Here is a 26,825-nt window from a genome sequence, read left to right as displayed (position 1 = left end):
ACCCTTCAGAATAAATTCTAGCAGGGGCAGTGTCGGGAATTAAATGGCACCACAGACAACTTTTGTTCACAGCAGGGGCAGGGGCTGTGACCCCTCCATCCACCCTCTGCAGGAATGTCTGAATAGAGGCCTGAGCCCCTCCCCATGGGAGAAAGGGAAGCCTTGATCTGTAAACATGACATCTGCTGCTCCACCAGCGCTCCACAGCATCAGTCCTGGGTCATAAGGCAGTAAGTGGCAGGGACTCCACATAATAAACACACACATCCACGGGGAGGGGCGGCGTGAGCGAGCCCCTGTGAGGAGGTCAGAGGACCCCTGTTTCCAAGACCAACCCCCAGTCCCAAAAGTTTGGCCTGTGGGACATCCAAGAAAAAGCAAAGACTAATTCTGCACTTTGGGCCCTGACAATATTCAGATCAACCGGGGAATGGGGCGGGGGGAGCATTTACCCCTCCTGTCTGAATAAGATGAAAGAACAATTAAATTGCCAGGGACCCAAATGGGGTGAAACTCTGCATCTCTTTCCCTCTGTCCCCCTCCCCCTCCCAGCCCAGCCTCAGAACCCCGGGAGACAGAAAAGCTGAAAAATAACATAAGCATATTTCTCTGGTTACAAAGGTACAAAGCGTATAAAAGTCCTCCCTTCAGCTCCTTCATTCCGTGCACCTGTTACACACTTGCTCACATGCTCACAGACGGGCATGGACAGTCAGCACTGCAGCAGCAGAGAGAGCTGGGGGGCGGGGGTATAGGAGGCTGCCATGGGGTCAGCCCCCAACCCCTGGAGTCTCTTCTGTTAGCCCAAATCCTCCACCGCCCTCGGCTGGTCCTCACCTGCACGTCTGCCCCTCAGGAGTGACCCTCACTTCTGGGAACTCTGCAGAGATAAATGTGGAGATCGAAGGTGGTTGCTGAGAGTCAGGTGCCTCTGGACTCCCCCACCAAACCGGACCTGGGCAACCTCCCCCATCACCTTCGCCTCTCAGTCCCTAGCGTGCTTATGCCCACTCTGGGGTTCTCAGAGCACTTCACCCATTCTGGACCCCCAGACTCACCAGCAAGGCCCCTTGGCTGGCCACCTATATCTTTTCTCTAAGCACTTAGTGAGCACCTACTATGTACAGACTCTGTTAAGCACCTAACAGATTTTGTCTCAAAAATCTCCACACCTCAAAGAGTTTGCTACCACAGACATACTTTGCAGATGAGGAAACTGAAGCTCAGAGAGGTCAAGTGTGAGTCCAGAGCCTGAACCCCTGCTCAGTTACCCCAGCCCTCCCCCAACAGTCAGACCCTAAGGCTGGGCTGCAGGAGGACCCAGGTGGTGCTCACAGCTCCCTCTCATCCCCACCTCAGCATCCTTCCAGAAACCTGGGCACCAGGCCCCCAAATCTCCTGCCCCTCTCTCCTTCCTGTCTTCTCCCCCATCTCTGCTCAGGTTTTTTGTTGGTCTCCTGCCCCAAACCCAGGGTCTCCTTCCCTCCACCTACAGAAAGCCTCTCACCCTACAGACCTCCACAGAGGCTGACCTAGCTGTTCCTCCTTCTTAAAACTCAACTCTGCTTTTGGCTTCCAAGACCTGGTAATTCCTGGTTCCTCCCCACTCCGTCTCTGACTCCTGTACCCAGCTGCTTCCCAGGTATGCCTGCCATCCCCTACTCTGAGATGCACCGGGTCCCAACTCAATTCCTGTGTGTCCTACCCCACAGTGCCCATAGGCAGGAGGAACTTAACATTGACTGAAGGTGTAGGTGAATGAATGATTTCCTCTCAAAGTAAGTTCTTCAGCCTGGCATGTAAGGCACCTACATCCTGGCACTACTTCTGGTCCCTCCTTATCCCATACTACACCCTAAGCAAAGCCTCCCAAGCAAAGCCTCCTCGCCTCCCTGCCCCTTCCACATACCAGGCTACCTCCCGCTTCTAGGCCTTGGCTCCTGCCTTCCCCCCTCCACTAGCTCAAGCCCTTTGGAAGGCACCTCACTCTCCTCCTTAGTCTAGGAGGTGCAGGCCCCAGTCATACAGCCAGCAGGTTCTTGCTAATCACCCCATTCGCTGCCAGATTTCTGCCCTCAGGCTGTGGCGCCCTGGCTGCGCAGCGCCTGGGGTAGCCCATGCTCTCTGCCAAACCCCACCCCATTCTGTGGCAGAATACAGGGCAGGGTGCGTGGGAGGTTGCCCTAAACTCATGGGGGTCTGAGCAGGTGGCCGGACCCTGCTTACTCTGAGTCGGGTGACAGCTCCGAGATGCTGTGGGATGTGGCAGAGCATGGCGTGGAGGGCCCAAGCGCAGAGGCTGTGGCGGAAGGTGTGGCAGTGGTGTGAGGGCCCGAGGGTGTGCTTGAGGACTGCATGGCGGAGGAGAGAGCTGAGGAGTTGAAGGAGGCGAGGATGGAGGAGAGAATGTCCAGCTGTTCTGTGGAGGGGCCGTGGCTAGGGCCACTGGCTGGGTCTCCCCTAACTCTGAGCAGCTGCGGGGGTGGCCCAAGGCCTTCTCGCGAGGGGTGCCGGCTAGGCACGTGGTCCAGCCGCTCCCCTGAGTTCGAGCTCCTGGACAGAGAGTCCAGGGGCCGGGATGGCAAGAGGGGGTCCCTTGAGAGTTGCCGCTGGGGAGACAGGGGCAGAGGTGGGGGCTGTGGGTCAAGGTCCCGGGCACCATGGGGCGGGGGCAACGTGCTCAACCACTCGCAGGGCGCCCCTAGGTCCAGCGCATCCCGTGACCCAAAGCGGCCAGCCACGGCACCAGGGTAGTCCCTGGGTGGCTGCCTCCGTGGTAGGGTGCTGCCCCGATCCCTGGGCTCCAGACGGCCTGGCACGGCATCCAGGCGTTCCTGGGAACCTGGCCGACTCAGGGGATGCAAAACAGGGGCAGGGGCCTCCTCCAGTCGTTCACGGCTCAGCTGCCGCCTGAGGAGCAAGTCCAGCTGTTCTCGGGAGGAGTAGCGGCTGGCTGGCTGCGAAAGGCTGCCAGTGCCCGCTCCGGCATAGATGCGACCATAGGAGGCAGCTGGCACGGCACGGTGGCCCAAGGTGGCTGCACGGCACCAGGACAATTCAGGGGCGCCCCGGGTCTGTGGCACCAGCGGGTACTGCAATCGGTTCTTCAGGATGCCTGTGGGAGGAACAAACGGGGGACAGTGTGTGTATGGGGGCCAGGAACTCCCTGGGTCTAGGGATGCAGCAGCCTCTGGAATCCCTGTGACACAGGGTTGGGGGCAGAAACCCTTTGGGGAGGGGGTATAGAGGCCGTTCCTGGGAATCCCAGAGAGGCTGCAGGATAGGGGTAAGAGTGAGGCAGTAATCCCCGGGGTCAGGACAGAGGCAGTCCCCGTGGTGAAGGGGTCAGGGCAAACCTCCCCCCAAGGTCAGAGGAGGTGCAGCCCACAGGTCCTGGTAATGCAGGCCAGGGTCAAAGAGGCAGGAATCCCCAGGGTTGGGGCAAGAGCAGTCCCTGGGGTCCCTGTGATGCAGGGGTGAAGGGAGAAACCCCTTGAGTTGGGACAGGGCCAACCCCTTGGGGCCCCTGTAAAGCAGGATAAGGTGGCAGACACCTTCCAGGTTAGAGCAAAAGTTCTGAGATCTGGGGCAGAGCAGCCCCTATGGCCCCTGCAAAGCAGACTAGGGTTAGGGGAGGGGGAGGAATCCCCCGGGTTGAGGTAGGAGTGGCCTCTGGGGTCTCCGTGGTGCAGGCCAGGGTATGCGGGGCAGGCAATTCTCAGGTCAGGATGAGGCCGTCCCCTGGGACTGTGAAGCAGCTTAGAGGAACAGAAACACCCATATCAGAGCAAGAGAAGCTCTCAGGATCCCTGTGAGGCTATTTGGATTAAGAGGATGAAATCCCCTGGCTCAGGGCATGGGCAGTCCCCAGGGTCCTTGAGGCACAGGCCAAAGTCAGGGATCCATACCTTTTCTCTGGCGCTGGGCCCGACCCAAGGAGGTTTCATCTCCACTGGTCAGGGCCAGGTCCGGCTGGTTGTTGTTGGCTGCGTCCTTGCTGGTGTCCAGTCCCAGGCGCCTTTCAGAGCCCCAGGTCTGCAGAGCACAGGGAGCAGCCTCACATCCCCCCAGGGCTGGCCAGTAGGACAAGAGATCATTGCCATCCACATCTGTGGAGCCAGGGCAGATAATAGGAGTCACCCCAGTGACTCACAACCCCTGTGATCCAGACTCAGTGGCCCCCTAATCCTAATGACTCCTGAAATCTGGGTCTTTCTCATGGAGCAGAGGTAGGAATAGGAGAGTGTGTCTCAGAGATCAATGGAATCATCCAGTGAGGGGGATACTGGTAAGCTCCCCCTACTCTTGACTGGAGGTGGATAGAGCCTGGAGGTGGGGAAGAGGAGGGGCTGGAGAGATGACATGTCACCCTATAACATCCCTGACTTTGTTCTTCTGTTGCCTGGGCCACTCCTGGGTCTCTAGCCAGCAGAACTCTGCTGGGAGGCTGGATGGGGAGAGGTATGTGGGAGACCAGTGATGACCCCAGGTTCCCAATAAGTCGGTTCCAGGAATCTTCAGGGGATAGCAGGCTTTCTGAGTCACACCAAATGGAATATGGGGTATCTCTTGGTCGCCCATGGGGTCAGAGGGCCCCATCACCTTTGGGGTGTGTAAGGAGCCTCTCACTCTGGGCTGCCCGGCGGAGTGGACGCTGGAAACGCCCCCGCGTCCGGCCATTGTCCTCACTTTCTGAGGATGGGATGGACAGGCTTCTCTCCTCCTCCAAGGACAGGTCACTGTCAGAGTCAGAGTCTGCACCTGGAGTTGGGAGATCAGGAGGAAGACACAGTGGTGGCCAGGGGAGGTGAGGGACTTGGGGGTCTCAAGGAAGGCTATGGCAAGGGGGCTGGGGCCTTGGGGAGAGAGCTTGGAGTGGGGGTAGGGACAGAAGGGCTGGGACTTGCCAGGAGAACCAGGCCTGGGTGGGTAGATGCTTCCTGGGGCCGTGACCTCGGGGGAGCTCACCCCAGCATAGTCAGCTGCTGCTCCCAATCTGGGGCAGAATGAGGAATGGGGGAGAGACCCTCTACCTCCCTCCTCCCTGGGCCAGGCTCCCACCTCCACCAGCATCTCGATGGAATATGGCCACATCCAGGTCAGTGGGGCCAGCGTGAGCCTGGAGGCCGTGGTCAGTGTGGTCAGCAGCCGAGCCATGTCGAACCAGGACATTGTCCCTGGAAATGCAGGAGCCCCCCCATCAAAGAGGGATGTGATGGGGTGCTTTGGACGCAGGTGTGTCCATGAGTAAACAGTCAGGTGCATGTGGTATGGCTCTGAAGGCACCCCTGGGTGTGTGGCAGGAGGTATCTGGGGCAGAGGCAGCAGCAGAGGCCCAGATGGCCGAGATGGGTGGAGCCACCCCGAGGACCTGGTAAAGCGGGGCTGGTCTGAGCTGTGTGCCCCCCTCACGAGAAGGCCCCTCCCCTCACCTGAGGTAGCTGCGGCCCCGCTGGCTGTCTTGGTCCTGGGTCCGGCCAGAGCGGGCACTGCTCACTGAGGAGATGGTGGAGGCACCCAGAGTGATGCGGATAAGGCCGCTCTCCTCGAAGAGGGCTGTGTTGTTGTAGGCCCCGGGGCCCTGGGGAGGTGGTGAGGACAGGAGTGTGAGCCAGCCTGGAGAAGCCTCAAACCCGGGCCTCCCGGGGCCCCCACCCTGACTCCCTGGCCCTGAGAGCCCCTCACCGTCCCAGGTGCTGGCCTGGCCTCCTCGGGCGCTGCCTTCCTGCCCAGACAGGCTGGTGTCCAGGCAGCCCGAGCATCTGCATTCAGGACACAGAAGAGCAGCAGCACCGCCAGGCCCTGCGGGTCAGCAAGGATCATTGAGGGGATAGTAAAGGTCAATGAGAGGTCAGAAATGAGGCAGAAGTCAGAGTAGGGCCACAGGGGGGTCAGCTAGGGCTGGTGTAAGTCACTGTGGGTCAGCAAGTGGGATTGGTCATTGCAGATTAGAGTGAGGCAGTGAGAAGCCCAAGGGGGGACCCAGTAAGGGAATCAGGGAAAGTCAGCAGAGGCAGTGAGAGGTCAGAGTGGCATGAGTGACTGGGGTCAGTGAAGGTCAATGTGGACCAGCAAGCGGCCAGGAGCCTCAGCACTGGTGAAGGTCAATCCAGGATCAGCAGTAGTCTGGTGTCAGTCATCAGGTGGGAGTCAGCTCTAGGCCTGGGGTCAAGGCCCTGGGCCCCACCCTACTGAAGCCCCATCTGGTCCAGGGTGAGGGAGGGGCGCCAGAGTTACCTGGAGCCCACAGAGTCCGGCGTGGAGGTAGTGGAAGGCCAGGATGCTGTGGTTGACCGCCAGGAGGCCAAAGAGCCAGGAGGCACTGACCAGTAGAAGGAGCAGAAATGAGCTGCGAAGGGTCCTGCCGCGGGAATGTGAAAGGACACAGGACATGTGAGGGTCACGCAGAGCTCACAAGGGAGACATGGGAGGACACGCAGGGTCACAAAGAGGACACACAGGGGATGTGGAGGGAAAGAAACTCACACAGAAACATGGAGGTCTCAGGAGGGCACTAGGGAAGTCTGGAAGTCACAGAAAGAACCAGGAGAGTACTCAGGGAACCATGAGGGGACATGGGGAAAGCAGACTGAAAGCGGGGGGTGGGGCATAAGAGAAAGCATGGAAGGTAGGTGGAAATGCACAGGGCAAAGGGCAAAGTGAGCCACCCAGGCCTTGGGAGATACTGGAGAGACAGCAGGGCACAGACAGACCTGTGGGGCCAGAGTAAGGCAAGGGTGCCAGAGAGGGACTACAGGCCAGGGCAGATGTGACTTCATCCCCCTACCCAGAATCTGGAGCCCAGCCTGCACCAGGGATGCTCTGGGAACCCCCAAACCCCACCCAGGAGAGGGCTGCCATTCTGGGAATCCCCCACTTCCTCCAGCCAGCCAACTCACAACGCAGAGGTCTTCTTGGCCTCCCTCTGTCCAGTGGAGCAGGATGTTCGGGCAGCGAGGAGAAACATGGTCCCATTCATCTGGACCCATGGCCAGACATGTGGAACAGGGGCAGGGTAGAGAGAGACAGAGGTAGTGAGAGAGACAGGGACAGAGAGACACTAAGACTCAGAGAGAGAGGCAGAACCAGTGAGAAACATATGCAGACACACACACACACGCAAAATACATAGATCAAAAACAAAGAGAAACAGAAGAGGGGGACTTCCCTGGTGGTGCAGTGGTTAAGACTCTGTGCTCCCAATGCAGGGGGCCTGGGTTCGATCCCTGATCAGGGAACTAGATCCCACATGCATGCCACAACTAAGAGTTAGCAAGCCGCAACTAAGGAGCCGGAGAGCCACAACTAAAGGAGCCAGTGAGCTGCAACTAAGGAGCCTGCCTGCTGCAACTAAACCCAGTGCAACCAAATAAACAAATATATTTAAAAAAGAGAGAGAGAGAGAAACAGGGGAGCTTAGAATCATAGAAAAAGTCAGAGATAGGGAACAAGAGAGGGACTGAAAGATGGAGGCGGAGAGAGAGACAGAGGTAGGGAGAGGAAGCCGAGTCTCTGACCCCACACCTCCCACCTCCATGCCAGTTGGGCAGGAACAGAAATGGAGGCTAAGCCCAGGAAGCCTGCAGACTGCCACCTGGCACCCTTCAGCTGATACCACCACACCTGCTGCAGGGCCGCCTCCTGCGACCCCCCCACCAAGGGGAGTGCAAGGTGGCACTGAGTGGAGGGCACTCACCATGATGACGAGGACGACAGGGCCTGCAAAACTCCAGATGAGGGGCTTGTGGATCGAGATCCAGCAGAAGTCAGGGTTCCCGTAGCCCTCGGGATCCAGGCCAACAGCCAGGCCTGTGGGGGAGAAGAGATAGGACAGAGGGGATGTATTCTAGAGCTGCTGACTCTCACGTATGGGGAGAAGCTGGGGTGGGGGCAGAGCAGGCTCCTCCCTGAGCAAATGGCAAGGGAGATTGAGGTTGGTGTCACGATCAGGATTGGGGGCAGGGGCAGGGGTCAGGCCATGTGATGGATGGAGGTCAAGGGTCACAGGCCTGGTTGAGGCCAGTGAGCAGGGCCCTCACCCAGCAGCACAGCAGGGACGCCCCAGCCCAGGGCGTGGTAGAAGCGCATGGCGCCGCGGTCCACATTGCGTGGCTCGACCTGCATGCGGTAGAGGTGCAGCCCCTGCACGAGGAGCCACGCGAAGGTGCTGAGGAAGAAGTAGTGCAGGAGGATGGCAACCGCGGTGCACAGCAGCTGAAGGCAGGGTTGGGGGGCGTCAGGACCTCTCCTGCCACGCCCCACATCTGACCCCTAAACCACTGCACCTTACCCCAGCATCCTGCCCCAAACCCTGGCCCCAACCTGAGCACCCCTGATCTCTGACCCTGAACTCTGGCCCCAGGCCTTCTTGGGCCAGGTGAGGTCATCAGGACACAGGTCCCCTGGCCCTGACCCTGCACCTGGTTTTGGGTCCTGTGGATCCCCAGCAGGAAGAGGAGCTCTGCCACTCCCAGGGCAGCAGCCACATTGGCATGGATCCCACGCATGTTGGATTTGAGGCTGCGCAGGCTCAGCAAGACGGCTGCGGTCAGCAGCAGCGCGGCCACAGACACTGCTATGACCACGTGGGTGAACACAGCCAGCAGCTCCAGGTCACCCTCCAGCCGCTGTGGGGACAGGGATGGTCACTGGGGTATTGGGCACTCCTGCCCTTTGACCCTCCCACTTCCTCGGGACTCTGAACACAGCCCCACCTCACGGGGAGAGGCATCCATGAGGACCCCGAAGGTGCCCGTCCGGCTGCAGCGACACCGTGCGTGGGACCCGTTCCTGTGCACCAGCTCACAATCCCGTGCTGTCCATATGCCGTGCTGGTCCGCCCTGTGGCCACAGGGCAGTCAGACCTACCATCTCCTCTGGGGAGTGCCCCATCGCCAGGCAGGGGTTTGTGAGAGGCAGTGGGAGGGGCCGAGGGTGCCTGGAGTTGGGGAGCAGCATTCCTCATGGGTCTGGGTGCACAGGGGCATTGGTGGGGGCCCCAGGGGCAGGCTGGGCCTCCCAGGGGCTACCAGGGGGACCAAGGGTTTCCAGAGTGGAGGTCCTCACGGGCCAGGCGGGTCCCACTGCACGCAGATGGCCTTGCTGCGATTCGCTGTCTGTAGCAGGCGGAACTCCAGGCTGATCGGGGACTCTAGGACACCCCTTAGGAAGTTGCGTCCATGGAACACAGCCACACTGACCACCGGGGAGTTCATAACAGGGTTCTGGGGAAGCCTGAGGAGACAGCCCACCTGGGCTTGGGCACTGCTGACCTCCTCAGGCTCTGGCTGCCCACCTCACTGTCTTCATGTCACTTGCCATGGCCCACCCAGAGTCTGAGATGCCCTAGAGTGGATGCTGTTTCTGAGAACCCTTTTAGCCTCTGTTGGGCTGCTTCAAGACCAGGGGTCCATGGCCTGGTTCTGCAGAAATGCAGCTGAGAGGCTTCGGACCCACTGCCCACACTGGAGTCTGAAGCCCAAGCAGCTACAGACTTTGCCTCTCAGTGCCTTCCCTTCCACCCCTGGCTGACCTCCTTCAGTCAGCCAGTCTTTGCCTATCTCCATCGGCCAGTTTGCCTGTCTGTCTGGCTCCTGTATCCTTTATGTGCCTGACCCCAGAGTCATGGGCAGGAGCCTCTCTGTATGATTGTGAACCTGCTCATTTGTCCACCAAAAAAGGGGGTGCTAGGCTGGGGAGAAGCTTGCGGGAAGCCCAAGGGTGAGGAGCCTGGGAGTAACTCTACTCATACCTGGCACCCCGGCGCTCGGCCTGGAACTGGGCAGGGAGCAGCCCCCCTAAGGTGCGGTAAACCAGGAGGATGATGATGGAGATCCCAGGCTCAGGCTCGGGCTCTGGGGGGGCCGGCGGGGGGGCCACACTCGAGGTGGTGGAGTTCTCCATGCTGCTGCCACCTGTGGACAGAGCTGCCAGAGGAGGGGGAGGAGTCACTGTCAGTGACCTCTGATCCCAAGCACCCACAAACGCAGCTCTGAACCCAACCCAGCATCAAGCATGGGAATCTCTTCCCTTTGCAGGTCCAGAACCAGGGTGGGTGCAGAGAGCAGGAGCCCATGAAGGACACATGGGTCCCCCCAGTGCTGGATCCTGACTATCAAGGCCTGGGCGAGATCACTTATGGTGAGGGGGAGGGTCTGGCAAGGGGAGAATTGACAGGAGGGCGACATGGCATACGGCTTGGGGGGCAAGGAAACAGGATCTGGCCCATGGGTCACCCCAGGGCTCTTACCTTCAGGTGGGGATGGCCGTGGGGCCTGGGAAGGCAGCAGCACGTGCGTGTGAGGATCCCAGGCATCCTGGCCCCGGAAAAGGTTGCTGTGGTAACGAGGGTAGCGACGGGTCCCCCGGCTGGGACTGGGGTGCTCCATGCGGTCAATGCTGAGCACTGCCCGGGAGGAAGAGGGGTGAGACCCAACAAGGATCTCCTCCCTGTGCTGAGGGTCCCACTCCCTCCTCCTCCCATCCTGTACCTAAGTTCCACAACCCACAGCCTCCTTGCTACCAGTGCAGAGTCTGTCCCTGCAAAGCGCTGAGGGTGGCAGCACAGCCTCCTGCCACTAATGTTGACATCAATAGCCCCCAGCCCCTCAGACCTCCAGGTCCTTGCCCTTTCACGGCCCCCGGCCCCACCCCACCCTACCCTCCACATACTGATGTTGGGTGTCACCAGCCCCACGGGATTCAGGTACGTGAGTTCCATATTCCTCGCGAGCGTGGCCGCGTACTCCTCCAGGTGCTGCACCAGCCCGGCGCTGCCTGGGGAACACCCGGGGGCCCGCTGCCCCAGCGCTGCCCACAAGTCCCCAGTCTCTGGAGCAAGCAGTGCAGAGCCGGCCCACAGCAGATTCTGGGAGGAGGGAGGTGAAAGTGGGCCCAGCCAGGTGAGGATGTGTGAGGGGACAGGGCATGCCTGAGGGGTCTGGCCAGGTGCTCAGAGAGGTCCCAGTAGGGTATGGCTCTGGAGGGAACAAGGGGAGAGAGAGAGAATCCAGGGCCTTCACTTCCCCGGGGTCGGGAGGGGCCTGAGCAGAGAGGTGGGGGTCAGGGCCAGGGGATCGGGAGCCCAAGGTGTAGCCCCACCTCATTGAAGTGGGCGTCTTGTGTGGCTGTCAGCCCGAAGCCCTGCTGGTGACTCTCAAAGGCCAACAGGTGGGCCAGCAGGCGGGCAGTGACTCGGACATCTTGGCTGAAGTAGTGGTCAGTGTGGCCAGTCACCTCCCGTAGCCTCTGAGCTAGCTTCTTAGCCTCCACAGTATCCAGGACTGTCTTGTTCAGCTCTAGGCCATCCAGCTGCCAGGACAAAGATGGGGATGGTCGCTCTGTGGTCCCTTAGGCCTTTCTCAAAAGCCTCACAAGAAGGTCAAGGGCTGGGGCATGATGTCTGGGGCCCAGCACAGGCCTGGGGAGACTGAGGCCAGGACCAGAGCCAGGGATGGTCTTGAGTGCAGGGCAAGGTCTGGGCAGTCTCACCAGCAGATTGAGTTCTCGAAAGGCAGGGGAGGTACAGTTGAAGAGGTCAGGCTCCAGCCAACCCTGGTCCTCGTCGCATAGCCGCACGGCAGCTCCTGAAGGCATTTGATCCCTTGTCAGGCCTAGGGCCTGGACACCTTCATTGAGGAGGTGACCACAGCACCCTCCCCTACCCCAGGGGGAGCTCTGAAGCAGAGACCAGGTAGTAGGCATCCATGGCTGGACCCCTGGATAGAAAAGCCCCAGCCCCTAGCCCAGATGGGCCCCAGGAGCTTGTCAGTCAATTCCTGAGGGGTCTATGGACCATTTCGAACCACCATGACATAAAGAAGCACACAAGGGCAGGACTGTGTGTGTGTATGTGCACCCAGACACACACACACAGGCCAGGACAGCTTCACAGACATGAAGCCCAGGGCAAGAACACACAAACCAATGCTCACACCTGCACACGAGTAGATGTGTGGCCCAGGACAAACACACAGATACACAGTGCGCCCCCAGGAGAATTTTGTGACCAAAATGAGGTGGGGGTGAAAGTTCTCACACAAATTTTAACTGCCCCAGTGGTGACTTTGTTGCCATCTCTCCCTTATCTGTGAGATTGGAATTAGAGTTGAATGAGAATTGACCTGGGCCTTAAGAGAGCTTGTAGCCACCAGCAAGAGGCCCCCTGACTTAAACACAGAACCCCCTCCCCAAAAGACAGACACAGACGCGTGCACAGGCACAGAAAGACACGCACAAGAGCATGCACACGCAGACAGTCTCTGTCCAGCCACTGCAGAGACCTCAAGCAGCGGGAAGGGTTCTGTGAGGACCTCAGGCAACAGAGAGGAGTCTGTGGGGTCCTCAAACAGAGGGCAGGGGTCTTTCAGGCCCTCAGGTAGTAGGGAGAGGCCTGCAGGAACCTCAGGAACTGAGAAGGGGTCTACAAGGACCTTAGGAAGTGTGTGTGTGGGGAGGGGGTGTCCTCAGGCAGTGGGGAGTGGTCTCTGAGGACTTTAGGCATCAGAGAACGGCCCCCAGGGTCCTCAGACAGTAGGAAGGCCTCCAGGGGCTTCAAGAAGTTGGGAGTAGCTTTTAGAGACCTCAGGCAGTGAGGAGGGGTCTGCAGGGACTTCAGGCAGCAAGAGGGATCTGCAAAAGCTCTGGCAGTGGGAGGGGGCAGCGCACCTGAGCAAACACGTACCCCTTACCTGCACCCCGCAATCCTGCCCAGAAGCCAAGAGAAACAGATGGAGGCTCAATGAGGATGTGGGGAGGGACCCAGAGCCCCTAAGAGGTAGGGAGGGGCCCACATCGACCCCTACCCAACTCCCACCTCTTTGTAGGAACAAGGCCAACCAACTCAGGAAAAGAGGTGGCTCCAGCAAGTCGGAGGTCAGGCCTACCCCGACCCTCAGCTATTTGCCTGTCCCCCAGGTACTCACCCAGAGCCCCCCGAGGACAGGGCACTGAGGCCAAGACACCAAACTTGGTCTGAGGCCACCACACACCAGATCTCAGGGACTTGGGGCAGGCGTCATAGAGCACTAGGGAGGAAGGAGGCACTGAGCCAGGCAGCCAGGGGCTGGAGCAAGGGAAAGCTACATCCACTGCCCCCCACCTACCCCAGGCCCACTGCCTACCACTCTGCTGCTGGCCTCATGGGAGCTGGCCCATTAGATTCTGTGACAGGTCCTCAAAATACTTGGGGCAAATGTGGGAGTGCCTGGGTGTAAGTGGTCTCCCTCAGAGAAGCCTCCCGGAGCCCCTACCCAAGAAGCCAAGCATGCCATGGGACTTGGTGACAGCGTGCCAGAGCCAGCCCTCTATATATGGAGCTGGGTGAAGCCTGCTCACCCTGGCAGCCGCTGGCTGTCACCTCTGCAAAAGGACTGTCACAGCTGTTGCACTGGCGGCCAAGGGCTCCTGGGCGACAGGGGCACTGCCCACTGTGGGGGGCGCATGAACGTGAGGTGGAGCCCACAGGGTAGCAGTCACATGGGAGGCATGAGTCGCTGCCCCGCGGTCGGTAATGGAATTCCTGTTTGAGAATGGGTCAGGGGCCTGAGGTCAGAGGTCAGGGCTTAAGGTAGGGCTCTCAGGTCAGGGCTTGGGGAATGAGTGGAATCAAGGGCAAAGGGTCAGGAGAACAGTGCTCACAGGCCAGAAGGAAGACTGGCCTCAAATGAAACGTAAGAGAGGGGTTAGATGTCAAGGACAAGAGATGGCAGTTAGGTCACGGCATAGGGGTAAGAGGTCAGGGGCTGAATCAGGTGGCAGAGGTCAGCAAGCTGGATAAGAATCACAAAACATGTCTACAGAAGAGTTAAAAGGTCAGGGGATGGGGACAGGCGCACCTTGCAGTGACACTGCCCATTTGTCTTGTTGCAGTTGGGGTCAAAGCCCTTATGAACGTCGCAGTTGCAGGGGCCACACGTTGGGCTCCCCCACCAGCCCCGTGGGCACTGTTGGTCCATCCTGGGGTGGACAGCCACGTGAGACGCCTCCACCACATCTCAGTGACCCTCCCTAACTCCCACCAGCTCTTTCCATCATCTCAGCCCCCAGCCCCTTACCTGTGCTCACAGTGGTGCCCAAAATAGCCACCTACACAGTCGCAGGTATAGCCATGGGGGGCCCCAGGGAGGTGCCGGCATGACCCCTGATTCTGACAGGGGTTCAAGAGGCAGGCGTCCACACAGCCCGGGCCATAGTAACCTGCAGGTTGGGTCAGGGAGCTCAGGACACTGGCCACAGAGCATGGGAGGAAGCAGGCACCTGTCCTTCTCAGTCCCTGCCTCCTCCAGGCTCTCCAGGTCCCCCAAACTTCACCACGAGCCCCAGATCACCCTGCCCCAACCCAGGCCCCACCTGGCCAGCAGGTACAGGAAAAGGTCTGCCAGAGGTCTCGGCAGTCAGCATGGGGTGGGCAGGGCCCAGATGCACAGGCGTTGGTCACGACACAGCCAGGTTCCACGTTCACTAGGTGGCTCGGGGGAAGCAGGGCTGGGGAGCCCGAAGGCGTGGAACCAAGCCATACTCCCTATGGACACAGCCAGCAAGGAGTGAGACCCATGCCAAAGCACCTTAGCCCCAAGTCCAGCAGAGCCAGCCTCCTGGTCTGATGACCCCTGACATGCAATTTCCCTACAAACCCTAGACCCTGACCCAATGACCCCAATTCAGTGGCCCCATGGGACCCCTAATCATGCTGTCCCTGAAACAGGCCTCTAATGACCCTTGATAATTTAAGCTAGACTCTCACCTCCAACAGCACAGAGAGGCTTGACCTGTCTCTGATGGCTCTGGGTCACCACTACCCCTATGCCAACCCCCGTGTGAATGCAGCATTTCAGGTCCCAAGGCACCTCTGATCTCTGACCACTCACCCTACTGCCCCATATCATGTTCGCATGCTGACCCTCACCTGGATACAGCCAACCAGACCCTTAGGAGCCTCCTCTTCACTGCTGGGGGGCAGGCCTCCCACATGGAGTCGCTTTACCTTCAGGCCCTGCAGCTCACCCCCCACCGCCAAGGTGTCCTGGAGGAAGGGGACAGTCAGCACTGGGGGTGTCGCGGGGGACCTGATGGACCCCTGCCCCACCCCAGTGTCAGTCTTGGCCTTCTCCTAGGCCTTCTCCTAGGCCTTATCCTGCACTACCATGCTCTGTCCCTCTGGCCCAGAGGACTGGTCTGGAAATGAGATGCTCCCGAGTATGCAGGACCTGCTGGAGCATGGCGGACGGGTGACAGGAAGTTTTCAGTCCAGAGCTGGGCTCAGACTGGCCCTTCTCTCCTGGACCCAGAACAGACCCAAAAATTCCATGACTTTGATCTGGGAAGATCAGGAGACCAGAAGAGGTTTCCAGAAGTTTGGCAAAGTGCTAGCTGCAGAGGTACCCCAAGAGTAGGCCAGAAATCTGCGTAGCCTCCCTGACATGAGGAGGGTGTAGCAGAGTGGGCTCAGAGCGAGGACATGAGGAGGGGGGCTCGGGGGAGAATATCAGACTATGTGCAACGGAGGGAAGTGAGAGGACTAGAGGTGGGGTCAAATGAGGTGGGTCTAGTCGGAAGGCTGAGAATGGACCACCCCAGGGTTAGAGGTCAGACCTGGAAGAGGCTAAAGTCCAATGAGACCATGAGGACATGGTGGCCCCGCCGGCCACCTGGCTCCTCCTGCAACTCCAGCCGCAGATCATGCCATCGGCCATCACTGACAGTCACCTGGTCCAGGAGGAGGTGGGCAGCACGGCCCGAGCCCCTGGTCACTGTCACAGACAGCAACCCCCGATCCAGCTGCGGGTAGAGAGGCACAGCCCTGGGGTCAGAGCCCCAAGTTTGACTGGGGCTAGGAGTATCAGGAGGTGAGATCAGAGGGCTCAGAGGTCAAGAATATCAGAGGTCAGTACATCAGGGACAAGGCTATATTTGGCACATAGAGCACTGTGCCCAGGGACACTATGCAGCAGAGAGTGAAGTTAGGGGGCAGAGGTCAGGACGAGGGGTCATGGATTAGTGCAGGTGGCACAAGGGAGCTATGCTGATGTGCTGCACCTGCAGAGGATATGATAGTGGGGAAGAGGGTCAAGGGCCCAGGTCCAGAGCAAGGTCAAGTATAGTCAGTACACCTGGCAGAGAAGTATGCTGTGTGACCAGGCCTGAAACCACAGGAATGTTGCTGGTGCATTAGAGATTGAGAGCTGAGGGTCTAGGGAGGGGTCAGGAGGACAGACACACCTGACAGAGGAGTGTGCTATGTGGCCCAGCCTGGACTTGCATCAGGACCCCCTGCTTCGCCCGTGTCCGAAATGCCAGCCCCAGGTACCACGGCACAGACACAGCCATGTCATTTCCAAAGTCCCAGCTCAGTGTGCCGTTGCCACGGAAATGGTGGGGATGGGCCATAGCTGGTGGGATAAAAGGAGGAGGGTCACAGGCCTCACCTCAAGAACAGAATTTACCCTGCAGGCTCCTCCTGCCCCAGGCTGCCCACTCACTGAGCCGACAGTCTTTGCCTCCGAAGCCCAGAGGGCAGTCACAGCTGAAGCCACCCCAGCGCTCTGAGCAGAAGCCGCTGTTCTTGCAGGGGCCTGAGTCACAAAAGTGCAGCTTGGCCTGGCAGCCTGGGAGAGGAAGGTACATAGAGGAGGTAAGAACACAAGGTGGTGGTGGGGGGCAAAACACAGAGGTCCAGGGGGGCTGAAAGTGGCCATGATCTTAGCCCCATGTTCTCTCGGGGGGTAGAATTGGTAGGACTCAGGTCCTAAAGGCTAGGCTGCAGCATTCTGCTTGCCAGGAAAGGAGACAAGGAGGAGATCAGATTTTGAGTTAATCCACATAGCTTTCCACCCTTTCCCTATGATGAGGACATGGCCTACCTGCCATGGTGCCGTTGTTTGCGACAAAGGATGCCATGTCCACTCGGCGGCCATCAATGTGCAGGTCCCGCATGCAGCCAACAAAATCCTTGTGGTTCACGGGGAAGTTCTCGGGAAGGTTGGGGACACCCCCCAGGAGCAGAGGGCCTGTCAGGTCCAGGGACCTGGGGGTCAGAGGTCCAGGTCATTGGTGGGACTGGGGCCAGGGTAGGTTTGCTCCTGGTGGGGGGCATAGGAAATGGAGGGGGTAGGACTCAGAGGGTATGGTGATTGAGCGGGGAGGGTAAAATCAGGCTGAGGAAGGAACTGGAGACTTACTTCAGTTGTGGGGGTGCAAAGGAGAGTTTATGATGGACAGATGGTCTGGGGAAAGTTGGAAGAGGCTGGGGTTGAGGATGAGGATGAAAAAGGGAGGCATTTGGGTGGCTGGGGGAGGGGATGGGGGTCAGGTGGGCTGTGGGGCATTAGAGAGACCAGGGGAGTGGAACCTTTGGGGGAGTGGGTGCCTGGGGACTGTGTGGGAGTGGGCAGTCTGGGCAGAACACAGAGAGAGAGGTTAAGGTGAGGTGGGGTTTCAGCATCCTAGTGGGGAGAGGGAAATACGGTGGTTTGGGGAAGGATGGGGATTTTGGTAGGCAGTATTGGAAGGCTTGGAGTGGGCTTTGGAAGGCAGAGGGCTTGAGGATCAGGGGCTGGGGGCCTCACTTCTTGGAGCTTGTTTGTGTGCCAGCAGCCGCGCAGGAGTAGTTGCCAATCTCAGCACCAAACTGCAGAGCCACAGCCATGTCGCAGTCATCCACGCTCAGCACAGCCACCTTGTCCTTGGAGGGGCCCTGAGCACCCCCCAGGGCATCTGTCCGGGGCTAGAGACCCAGGCACACCACTCAACAGGACCCCCAGGGTGATCCCTGAGGGGCAGAACCTGGCATCCCAGCTCCCCCCATACTCCCATGCCAAGGGTGGTGCCCACCTTGTTGTAGTATCTCAGATGCACTGTGTGCCACTGCCCGTCATTCAGGCCCCCTGGAACTGTGGGGCTGACCACTGTATTGGACTCACCTGTGGGGTGGATGTGTATGGAGGCTTGTCTGGAGCTGCTAAGTCCCCCTCCTCCTCCCACCCAGTCGTGAAGGCACAGCTACTCCCAGGGTGACCCTGGATGCATCAGATAACTCCCCCCACTGGTGGCCACGCTGGCTGGACCAGAGTGCCTTTGGACAGGTAGGAGAAGCACACACTTCGTGGAGAGATGGGCTTTCCCATAGGGAAAGTGGTCCTCACTGTTGTCTGTTGGGCGTGGAGCTGTGTGTTCAGGTGTGCCCGTGGGGCTTGCACCCCTCAGCCATCTCACCCATACATGCACGCACTCGCGCCCACACTAGTCCGTGGGGGCACCCACCGGTGGAATATGTGAGTCTCACTTGCCCAGCCACGAGCTCCAGGGCCAGGAAATCATGCTTCTCGTTCAGGCGCCCGTTGTAGAAGAGCAGCCCACTGGGCTGCACCGTGGCGAACCTGGGTGGGGGTGGGGGGGCGCGTCACAAGCCGGACCCCTCCTCACACCCACCATCCCTGTGACAAGAAGGTTTGAGGGAGCTCACCCAGGCTAGGGTGAGAGAGGAAGTGGTGAGAGAGGGAGGGGAGGGGGCGGTGTCCTATGGGACGCCAGGGTGGGGCCGTCAGGAATCTGGGTCTTGAAGGTAGTGGGGACCGCGTGCAGGCGCGCAGATGCGGGCGGGCACCTACGAGAGGGACAGCGTGAGGTGGAAGCGCTGCCGCAGGCCGCGGAACATGACGAAAGAACTGGGCGGGAAGGAGCGAGCCGCCACTTCGCAGCGCGGACCCTCGAAGGCACCGCCCGCCGGGCACTGGCAACGAAAGCCGCCGTCGGGCCCATTGGCGCAGGTGCCCCCGTTGCGGCAGACGCCGGGCACGCAGCGTCCGGCCTCCGTGTCTAGCTCGCAGTCTTCGCCTAGGGGTCAAGCCGCGGTCAGAGGCGGTCAAGACCGCGTCCGCCAAAGCGCCAGCGGGCCCCGCCCCTCCGAAGACCACGCGCTCCAGGCGAGCGCCAAGACCTCTGAAAAGTCCAGCTCCCTCAAGTGGGCAGCCCCTAGTTATACCTGACCCCGCCCTCCCTCCCCGCCTGGCTGCGACCACGCCCCTCCCATGGTCCCGCCCTGTCCACTACCGCGGACCTCAGGGCCCCGCCTCTGCCCAGGGCCACGCCTCCTTCGCTACCTCGGCCCCACCAAAGCCTCTATTTCTTCGCGGTCTTAGGCTCCCTCTGGGCCAGGTTCTACCGCTTCTGGACTAACGGCGCCCAAATCGACCCCGGTTGGCTCAAGAGTGGTGCCCAATCCTCACTTGCACTGCAGGTTCACCCAGCCCCGCGCCCTGCTCACCTGTGAAGCGCGGGCGGCAGACGCAGGTGTAGCCGCCCTCGCGCCGCGCGCAGGCGCCGCCATTGCGGCAAGGGTTGGAGTAGCAGAGATCGAGTTCCGTCTCGCAGAAGTCTCCCGTGAAGCCTGGTGGGCAGCGGCAGCGCAGGCCTGCGATGGGCTGGATGGGTCTGAAGAGCGTGGAGGCGGAGGCCAGGAAGGGCGCAGAGGAGTCAAAGCGCAGCACAGACACACATTTCATGTAGTTCTCACAGGGCTCGCGCAGGCATACGTTGTCGTCGAAGGGCAACACGTCCAGGAGAGAGCGGGCGGCAAGTGCGGCTCGGCGCACGTACAGCTGCTCCTGCAGCTCCTCGGAGCTGAACCAGGGACCTGCAGATCCAGCCCCGGCCCCGCGTGGTGCCAGCGCTGAGAAGCTCACGTTGAGCACGGTGCCCCCCACGTCTGTGTCGTTCTGGATGTTGAAGATGAAGACGTCCTCGGCGGGTGTGGCAAGTACTGCGGCCACGCCTTCCAGGAAGTGGCCTAGCAGTGGCGAAAGGAAGCGTTCCTGCCACATGTTCTCAAGGCGAACGGTCAGGCTGTTGGCCAGCAACTCCTCCGTGATGATGATCACGCGCAGCACACACTGTGCCGTTACACTATGTAGCCCATCTGCAGGCGGAAGTGGGGGAAGTGGTCAGTCTGGGGTCAGCGGCTGCTCCTCCCTGGGACATAAGAGGGCTGGGACCAGTGACTGCTCAGTCCCCCAGCACCTCTGTGTTAGCAGGCTGACCATGCCAGGACACAAGGAGGTCTGAAGCTTGTGATCACCAACTCTCTCAGCATCAAGGTGTCAACAAGTTGCTGCTTCATCTTGCCTCCCTCCAACACAGGCAAGGGCCTGAGCCAGGGATCAACCAACCCCCTCTCCGTCCCAACAGTGCCCATGGGTCAGCAAGTCATTCCTCCAAAAGCACACAAGAAGGTCCCTAAGTGATCAGTAACCCACCCTTCCCCATGTTATCATGGTCAGCAGGCCAATCAGGACAGAAAGAGGAACCAAGGCCACTGACCACCGACTTTCCTTCCTCTCATCCCCAGCATTGCAGAACCAGCAAAACATGCCCTCCAAAAAATATCCCTCTAGGTCAGGGATCACCCATCCCCTATCTCTGGTCAGTCACCTGCTTTCCCAGGGCACTAGAAGGGTCCCTAACCCTGTGACCACTCAACCTCATCCCCCAGAACCCTGGGTCAGCAAACTCCCTCTCTCCAGGAGGGCCTTGGACTCTGGCCTCCTCCTCAGCATCCTTGAATCAGCAAGCTACCCATCACCCCAGACCTGGGTCCTGCAATTTCAGTGCCCACCCCCAGAAATGAGCATGAGGTGCTTATATGCCTTGTCTCCAGACCCTAGTACACACTGGGTGGCCAACAGCGATGGTTGTCCAGTGAATTAAGGGATGAAAGTGCCTTCATTGGCAGTGCCAGGAGTCCATGCTCCAGAATTGGGAAATAAGCACTGGTAAAGTCTCTCCCAATCCCTTCAGCCTCCAGTATTCAGGACTGCAAGAGCTTCTCCTGCCTGTGCTCTCCTATGAGGGAACAGCTTGTGAAGGCCTGGGGACATGACTGCAGAAAAGAGGCGGGTGGACCTCTGGACATTTCCCCAAAGGGCAGGGCCTTAGTCAGCCCCTTCAATAGCAGCCAGGTCTGCTCTCTGCCTGAGGCTGCCAGAGTAAACTGCTGTTCCCAACCACTAAACTACTGGCCTCCCTCTCCTCCACAGATGGGCTGAGGGTCATACCAGACCCAAAGTAACCCTTCATGTGAACAGGGATGTGGTGTGGGCTGACTGGCCTATGCTGGCTTTTCCTGGGACCTCCAGAGCATTACCCCAGGACCTCTAGCCTTTCAGAGGGAGGGGAGCTATCCCTAGATTAACAAGCAGACATTTCTTTACAGTCAGCAGACAGTTCTTTACAGTCTTTATGGGGTCTGCTAATGCCCTAGAATCTTTGGGGTTCTGTGGAGACTGCCCAAGACCCTAAACAGAGACTATATGACCCTAACCTGTGAAGCAGATCCTGTGGGGTGCAGGAAACCAGAGCTTAAGGGATTCTTGGAAGGCTTGAAAATCCCTCGTTGGTTTGAAGTGCCTTGTGGGGCCCCTGAGGACCTGACAGGCTGAGGTCACTGGCTCACTTGATTAACCCCCGCCCCTCACCTGTGACAGTCACCAACATGGAGGCCACCAGTGGGCGGTTGTTGTCTAGCTTGCGACTGAGTCGAAGCTCCCCGCTGGTCTGGTTGACCACCAGCAGCTGCAGCTCATTGCCCCGCTCAAAGGAGTAGAAGAGGTGGTCAGAGACATCAGGATCATAAGCAGGGATGCGCCCAATGATGCCTGAGGGGAAAGTGTCTGAGCGGTTGGATACATAGTTGTTGAAGAGGATCTGGAAGTTGTTGAGCACAGGGCTGTTGTCATTCTGGTCAACCAGGCGGATGTGCACAGTGGCCCGACTGACCAGAGGGGCTGATGTGGCCTGCACAACAATCACATATTCCTGGCGAGCTTCATAGTCCAGGTCAATGAGTGCTGTCAACTCTCCAGAGAAGATATCCATTTGGAACAGCTCAGGGATGTTCCCCTCCACAATCTGGTACATTATATGAGCATTGGGGCCTTCATCAGGGTCCAATGCAGTGATCTGGGCTACCACCGAGCCCACAATGCTGTTCTCCTTCACTCGCACCTCAAACTCCTCAGCTGGGAAGACCGGTGCATTGTCATTAACATCCTGCACCGTCACCTGGATGCTGACTGGAGTCCGAAGCGGGGGCACACCTCGGTCCACTGCGTAAGCAGTCAGTTCATACACTGGCACCGCCTCCCGATCTAGCCGCCTCACTGTGCGGACAATGCCAGAGGTGGGCTCAATGGTAAAATCTCCATCCCCATCTTCCCCATTCTGGAAAGTGTACTGGACCCGGCCATTGGCATGAGCATCCCGGTCAGTGGCTGAGATCTGCAGGACACTGGTGAAAGGTGGGGCATCCTCAGAAACCAGCCCTGTGTAGTGGGAGGCCACAAACTGTGGAGGGTTATCATTCACATCATTGACCATCACCTCCACATAAGTAGTGTCTGCCTTCTGTGGGATGCCATTGTCCCGAGCTGTAATAGCCAGTGTGTAGGTCATCTGGTCCTCATAGTCCAGTGAGGCCTGCAGTGTAATGGCCCCTGAATCTGCATCAATGCGGAACTGGGGCAGGTTGTCCTCCAGGAGATAAGTAATACGAGCATTCTCACCCACATCATCGTCAGAGGCACTGATGACCACCACGGTGCTACCCACTGGCCGATCCTCATTCACACTCACTGAGTAGTGGGCACTTTGAAAGACAGGCCGGTGAGTGTTGGCATCTGTAATGTTGATGTGCACGTAGCAGTGATCATGAAGGGCACGGTCAGATGCAGTTAGCACCAACTTGAAATAGCGTTCCTGCTTGTAGTCCAGTGGCAGAGCCAGTGTCACCAGACCTACACCCCCCTGGGAGCTGATGGCAAAGCGATTCCGAGTGTTGCCTCCTGTGATCTGGTAGCTGATGGCACTGTTGGCATCACGATCTACAGCAGTCACACTCACCACACTGGTGCCCACGGTCGCATCCTCATTCAGTCGTAGGTGGTACTCCTTCATAGTGAACTCAGGGCGATTGTCATTAACATCCAGCACAGTCACTGTGACGCTGGCTGAAGCTGAGAGTGGGGGTGAGCCATGGTCTCGGGCCTCCACACCAAAGAAGTAATGCTCCACAGACTCACGGTCCAGGGGACCACTCACAGAGATCCAGCCAGTGGCACTGTTTATCACAAAGGGTGTATCAGATGCCACACCAGTTAGGGAATACTCCAATCTGGCATTCTCTCCATGGTCTGCATCCACTGCCTGAATGTGGATGACTGAGTGGCCCAGGGGCGCGTTTTCCAGGACGGAGACCTGGAAGGGCGTGCTGACGAAGATAGGAGTATGGTCATTGATGTCGACCACCTGGATGCTGGCCAGGCCTGTGTTGTTGGACAGTGGTGGGCGGCCTGCATCCTGAGCCCGGATGCGCAAGGCATACTCTCGCTCTGCCTCAAAGTCCAGAGGTGCCACCACCTGGATCTCGCCCGTGAGGCTGTCGATGGCAAAGTGGCCGCGGCTGTTGCCACTGATGATGTTGTAGTGCACCAGTCCGTTGGCGTCCTTGTCCCTGTCGGTAGCCGAGACGCGTAGCACCACCGTATGGGGGCGCACATCCTCGCGCACCTGCGCCACGTAGCGTTTCTCGCTAAACTGGGGCGCATTGTCGTTCTCGTCCAGCACGGTTATGTGCACACGCACAGTGGCAGAGCGCGGCCCGGGCTCTTGTCCCTGGTCGCTGGCCTCCACCACCAGCTCGTAACTTTCCATGTGCTCGCGGTCCACGCGACCGCTGGTGCTGATGAGCCCTGAGCGCGGATCAATTTCAAAGGCGGCAGAGGCGGCGGCGCGCTCAGCTGGCGGCCCCACAAAGCGGTAACGCAGGTTGGCGTTGGGGGGCGCGTCACCGTCTGTGGCACGCAACTGCAGGATGGGGTAGCCCTCCTCCACGTTCTCGCGAAGCGTCTCCCGGTATTGTGCCTGCTCAAATACCGGCGCGTGGTCGTTGCGGTCGGCCACTGTCACGGCCACCATGGTGGTGGCCGAGAGGCGCGGCGAGCCATGATCCTGCGCCGTCACGCGCAGGTAGTGGCGATCCATGCTCTCGCGGTCCAGAGCAGCCTCTGTGCGAATAAGGCCGCTCTGCGGGTCGATGCTGAACAGTTCTAGCGAGCGGCTGTTCATGAGCGCAGCCAGCGAGTAGACTAGGCGTCCGGCCTCGCCGATGTCCGGATCCTGCGCCACTACGCGTAGCACCGCGGTCCCCGCCGCCTCATTCTCGGGCACCAGTGCCTGGTAGTTGTACTGCGGAAACTGTGGGTGGCGGTTCGCGGCGCGACGGGGGCGAACCCGGCTCGTTGGGGGTATTCTCCAGGCTCCATGCTCGGTCAGGCCCCCAGTAGGGCGCGGCCCCGGGCGCTGCGGGAGGAAGCGGGGGCGGAAGAGGACGCGGGAGCGCATGCGCTCGGGCGTTGGCTCGGGAGCTGTCCGGGACTCTCGCAGTGCTGAAACAGATGCGGAAGCTGTCCTCTCCTTGCGAGGTGCTGAATCCAGCCCGGGCCCGGATCCCACGGCCCCGGGAGGGCGGTCCGGCCGGGGCCCTGTCCTCCTCGCTTGGGATGTCGCGATTCTCTCGCTCTGACCCCTGCGCCCCGGCGCCCACAGTTCCCCGCAGCAGCGCATGGTTCCCACTTTTTGGGGGGCGCCTGTCCCAGTATTCCTCTGGGAGAACACCGGGTGGGAACCACGGGGCCGAATACGAAGGTCCGAAGGGAAGGGAGAGCTGTTCTCTGGGCCCGGGACCCCTGGGGAAAGACGTTCTGGCGACAGACTATCTCTTTGCAACGGCCCTGTCCGCCCGCAAGAGGAGACCTCTGGACGCCAGCATAACAGAGACCCTGGTCCTTGTCCTGTCTCCTGCCCGCGGCTGCCAAATGTCTTGACTCCATATTCCGCTCCCAACCCCGGCTGCTCAGGGGGCCCTCGACCGCTTTGATCGCTTTGCCTTCCCCCTCGGAGCCCCACGAAGACAGGTTCCCTGACTCCCAGGCCAGGCTTTCCATCCTCTCGGACCCCGGGCGACTCGGGACAAAGAGCTAAGGCTCCGCCGCCGATCCGCGCCCCTGGGCCCGTAGCAGCAGCTACCCCCGGGTCCCAACCTTGGCCCCCGCCGCCCCCCAGCTCCTCCCGGCTAGGAGGGAACAAAGAGAGGAGGAGAAGGAGCAGGAGTAGCCGGGTGGTCGGCCCCCTGAGACCCCACCACGGCTGCCGCCTCGCCATCACCCCTTACTTCCCCACACGGCCTCCACTGTCCTCCGCCTTGATCCAGGCCTTGGGCCCGCCTCGCTGCTCGGGCCCCCACCCGGGGCCCTGCCGCCGCCCTGGTCCCCGCCTCTAGGCCTGTCGCTCCGCGCCGCCGCCACCCTCTGGGCACCATTTACTCCGCGGCCAGAGTCCCTTTGGGGAGCGGCCCTGGCTTTTGCCGCCCCCACCACAGCAACCCCGACGCTACTGCCGCCTCCCGCCGCTCCAACATGGCTCCCGGCCGCTGCGATGGTTCGTTCCACCTCCGCCCCGAAGCCCCAAATCCGATGGTACAGGCTGTCGCGCATGGCAGCTCTGGATGTCGAAGTTACTGCCGCCATCTTTATTGAGGTCAGAGCATAAGTGCTGCCCGCGGTCCTGAACCGGGCTTGGGGCTTCACTGCCCCTAGTTCCACCCTCCTCATGGCCACCGCCCTCACCAGCATCCCTCCCCCTAGGGCGCTGTCTCAGCTCCGTCTTCCAGCTTTCTGCTTGCGGATCTCTTGTCTCCCTTCCTGAGCACTAGTTTCGAACCCTGTCCCGGATTTTGGTCTGAAAATTTGGTGCCCACGATGTGCAGAGAAAGCGTTCTCATGACTCTTGGGCGGGGATACCATGTGGAATCCTGGGGTCGGAGGGGACGATGGCTGGACGGGGCCTGGGGTGCCAGCAGGCCAAACAACAGCCTTAACTGTTCGATCAAAACTTCGCTTTGTTTGTTTTTTGTTTTTGTTTTTTTGGCTGCGCTGGCATGCGGGATCTTAGTTCCCCGACCAGGGATCGAACTCGTGCCCCCTGCAGTGGAAGCGCGGAGTACTAACCGCTGGACCACCAGGGAGGTCCCGATCAGCGAGTTTTAACTCATGAAACATGTCGCGACCATCTGTTTGTTTGGAGCGCCCCAACGGAGCAAACTTCCCTGCCTTGCTGGCCGCCAGCAGTCTTCCGGGTTAGGGGCTCCTCCACTGGAAGCTACACTCCCGCCTCCAGGCCGCGGGTCTCTGGAGTGCTCTGGAATGCCACGTGGAACCCGGCATTGATGCACGGCTGCGGCCCGGCCTCCTAGGGTCCCCGCCCCTCGACCGCTAAGATTGCGTCCCTTAACCCCTTGTAGGGACTAACGGAATCTCAGTTTTGCCCGCGTTATGCTACTCGGCGCAAGTAGACCCAGGCTAGCCAATGGGCAGACGCCGCGGAACAGACGTTACAGAGGACGGGCGGGGGCGGGGGAGTGGTGAACGAGGAGCGGTCCAATCAGAAAGCCACTGTTTCTATTGGCACAATGGGTGGCTCCGCCCCCATGGCAGACTCATTGTCTGGGGAAGGAGGCTCCTCCGGTTCCAGAATAACCCGGAGAGACAATCCAGGAAGTGCTCTACGGGCCAGCCTGCAAAGGCAGCAGCGACAGTGAGCTGCAGCGCCACGAGCAGAGGACGCAGGCGTCCCTGGACCGAGGAGGGGTTTAGGGCTGGGACACGGAACGCTCCAAGGGGTGCGGTTCCTGCTTGGAACCAGCGGAGATCCCCCGGCTGAGGCTCCTGGCCCGCCCCAAACGGTACCTATGACATCACCACCAACCAATCAAATGGCGC

At 59.8% G+C, this 26,825-nt stretch overlaps 1 protein-coding gene across 3 annotated transcripts; it reads right to left on the bottom strand.

The window, feature by feature from the left end:
• Positions 1-852: 852 nt before the first annotated feature.
• CELSR3 (cadherin EGF LAG seven-pass G-type receptor 3) lies at positions 853-25,209 on the bottom strand (the record flags this gene model as incomplete). 3 transcript variants are annotated; one of them, XM_079712087.1, is made up of 35 exons in its annotated part: positions 853-880; positions 2,227-3,115; positions 3,909-4,109; positions 4,603-4,761; positions 5,068-5,177; positions 5,433-5,581; positions 5,686-5,802; positions 6,238-6,361; positions 6,900-6,979; positions 7,697-7,809; positions 8,040-8,214; positions 8,421-8,627; positions 8,715-8,841; positions 9,067-9,234; positions 9,752-9,926; positions 10,250-10,405; positions 10,672-10,867; positions 11,101-11,310; positions 11,491-11,612; positions 12,924-13,025; positions 13,336-13,519; positions 13,836-13,956; positions 14,055-14,196; positions 14,350-14,521; positions 14,906-15,022; positions 15,592-15,777; positions 16,219-16,388; positions 16,479-16,604; positions 16,860-17,023; positions 17,565-17,722; positions 17,830-17,918; positions 18,259-18,374; positions 18,606-18,831; positions 19,262-19,912; positions 21,468-25,209. In XM_079712087.1, 35 exons carry the CDS (start codon positions 25,207-25,209, stop codon positions 853-855), a joined length of 9,972 nt encoding a protein of 3,323 aa, XP_079568213.1. The 3 variants fall into 3 exon arrangements, with proteins under 3 accessions (XP_079568213.1, XP_079568214.1, XP_079568215.1); XM_079712088.1 differs by having other exon boundaries at positions 11,491-11,585; XM_079712089.1 differs by having other exon boundaries at positions 11,491-11,585; positions 18,606-18,825.
• Positions 25,210-26,825: the final 1,616 nt, after the last annotated feature.

The sequence above is a fragment of the Hyperoodon ampullatus genome, assembly GCF_949752795.1.
Source record: "Hyperoodon ampullatus genome assembly, chromosome: 10".
In the NCBI taxonomy this organism is placed as follows: Eukaryota; Metazoa; Chordata; class Mammalia; order Artiodactyla; family Ziphiidae; genus Hyperoodon; species Hyperoodon ampullatus.
The sequence above is the reverse complement of the archived record's forward strand: the minus strand, read 5'-3'. Positions and strand labels throughout refer to the sequence as shown.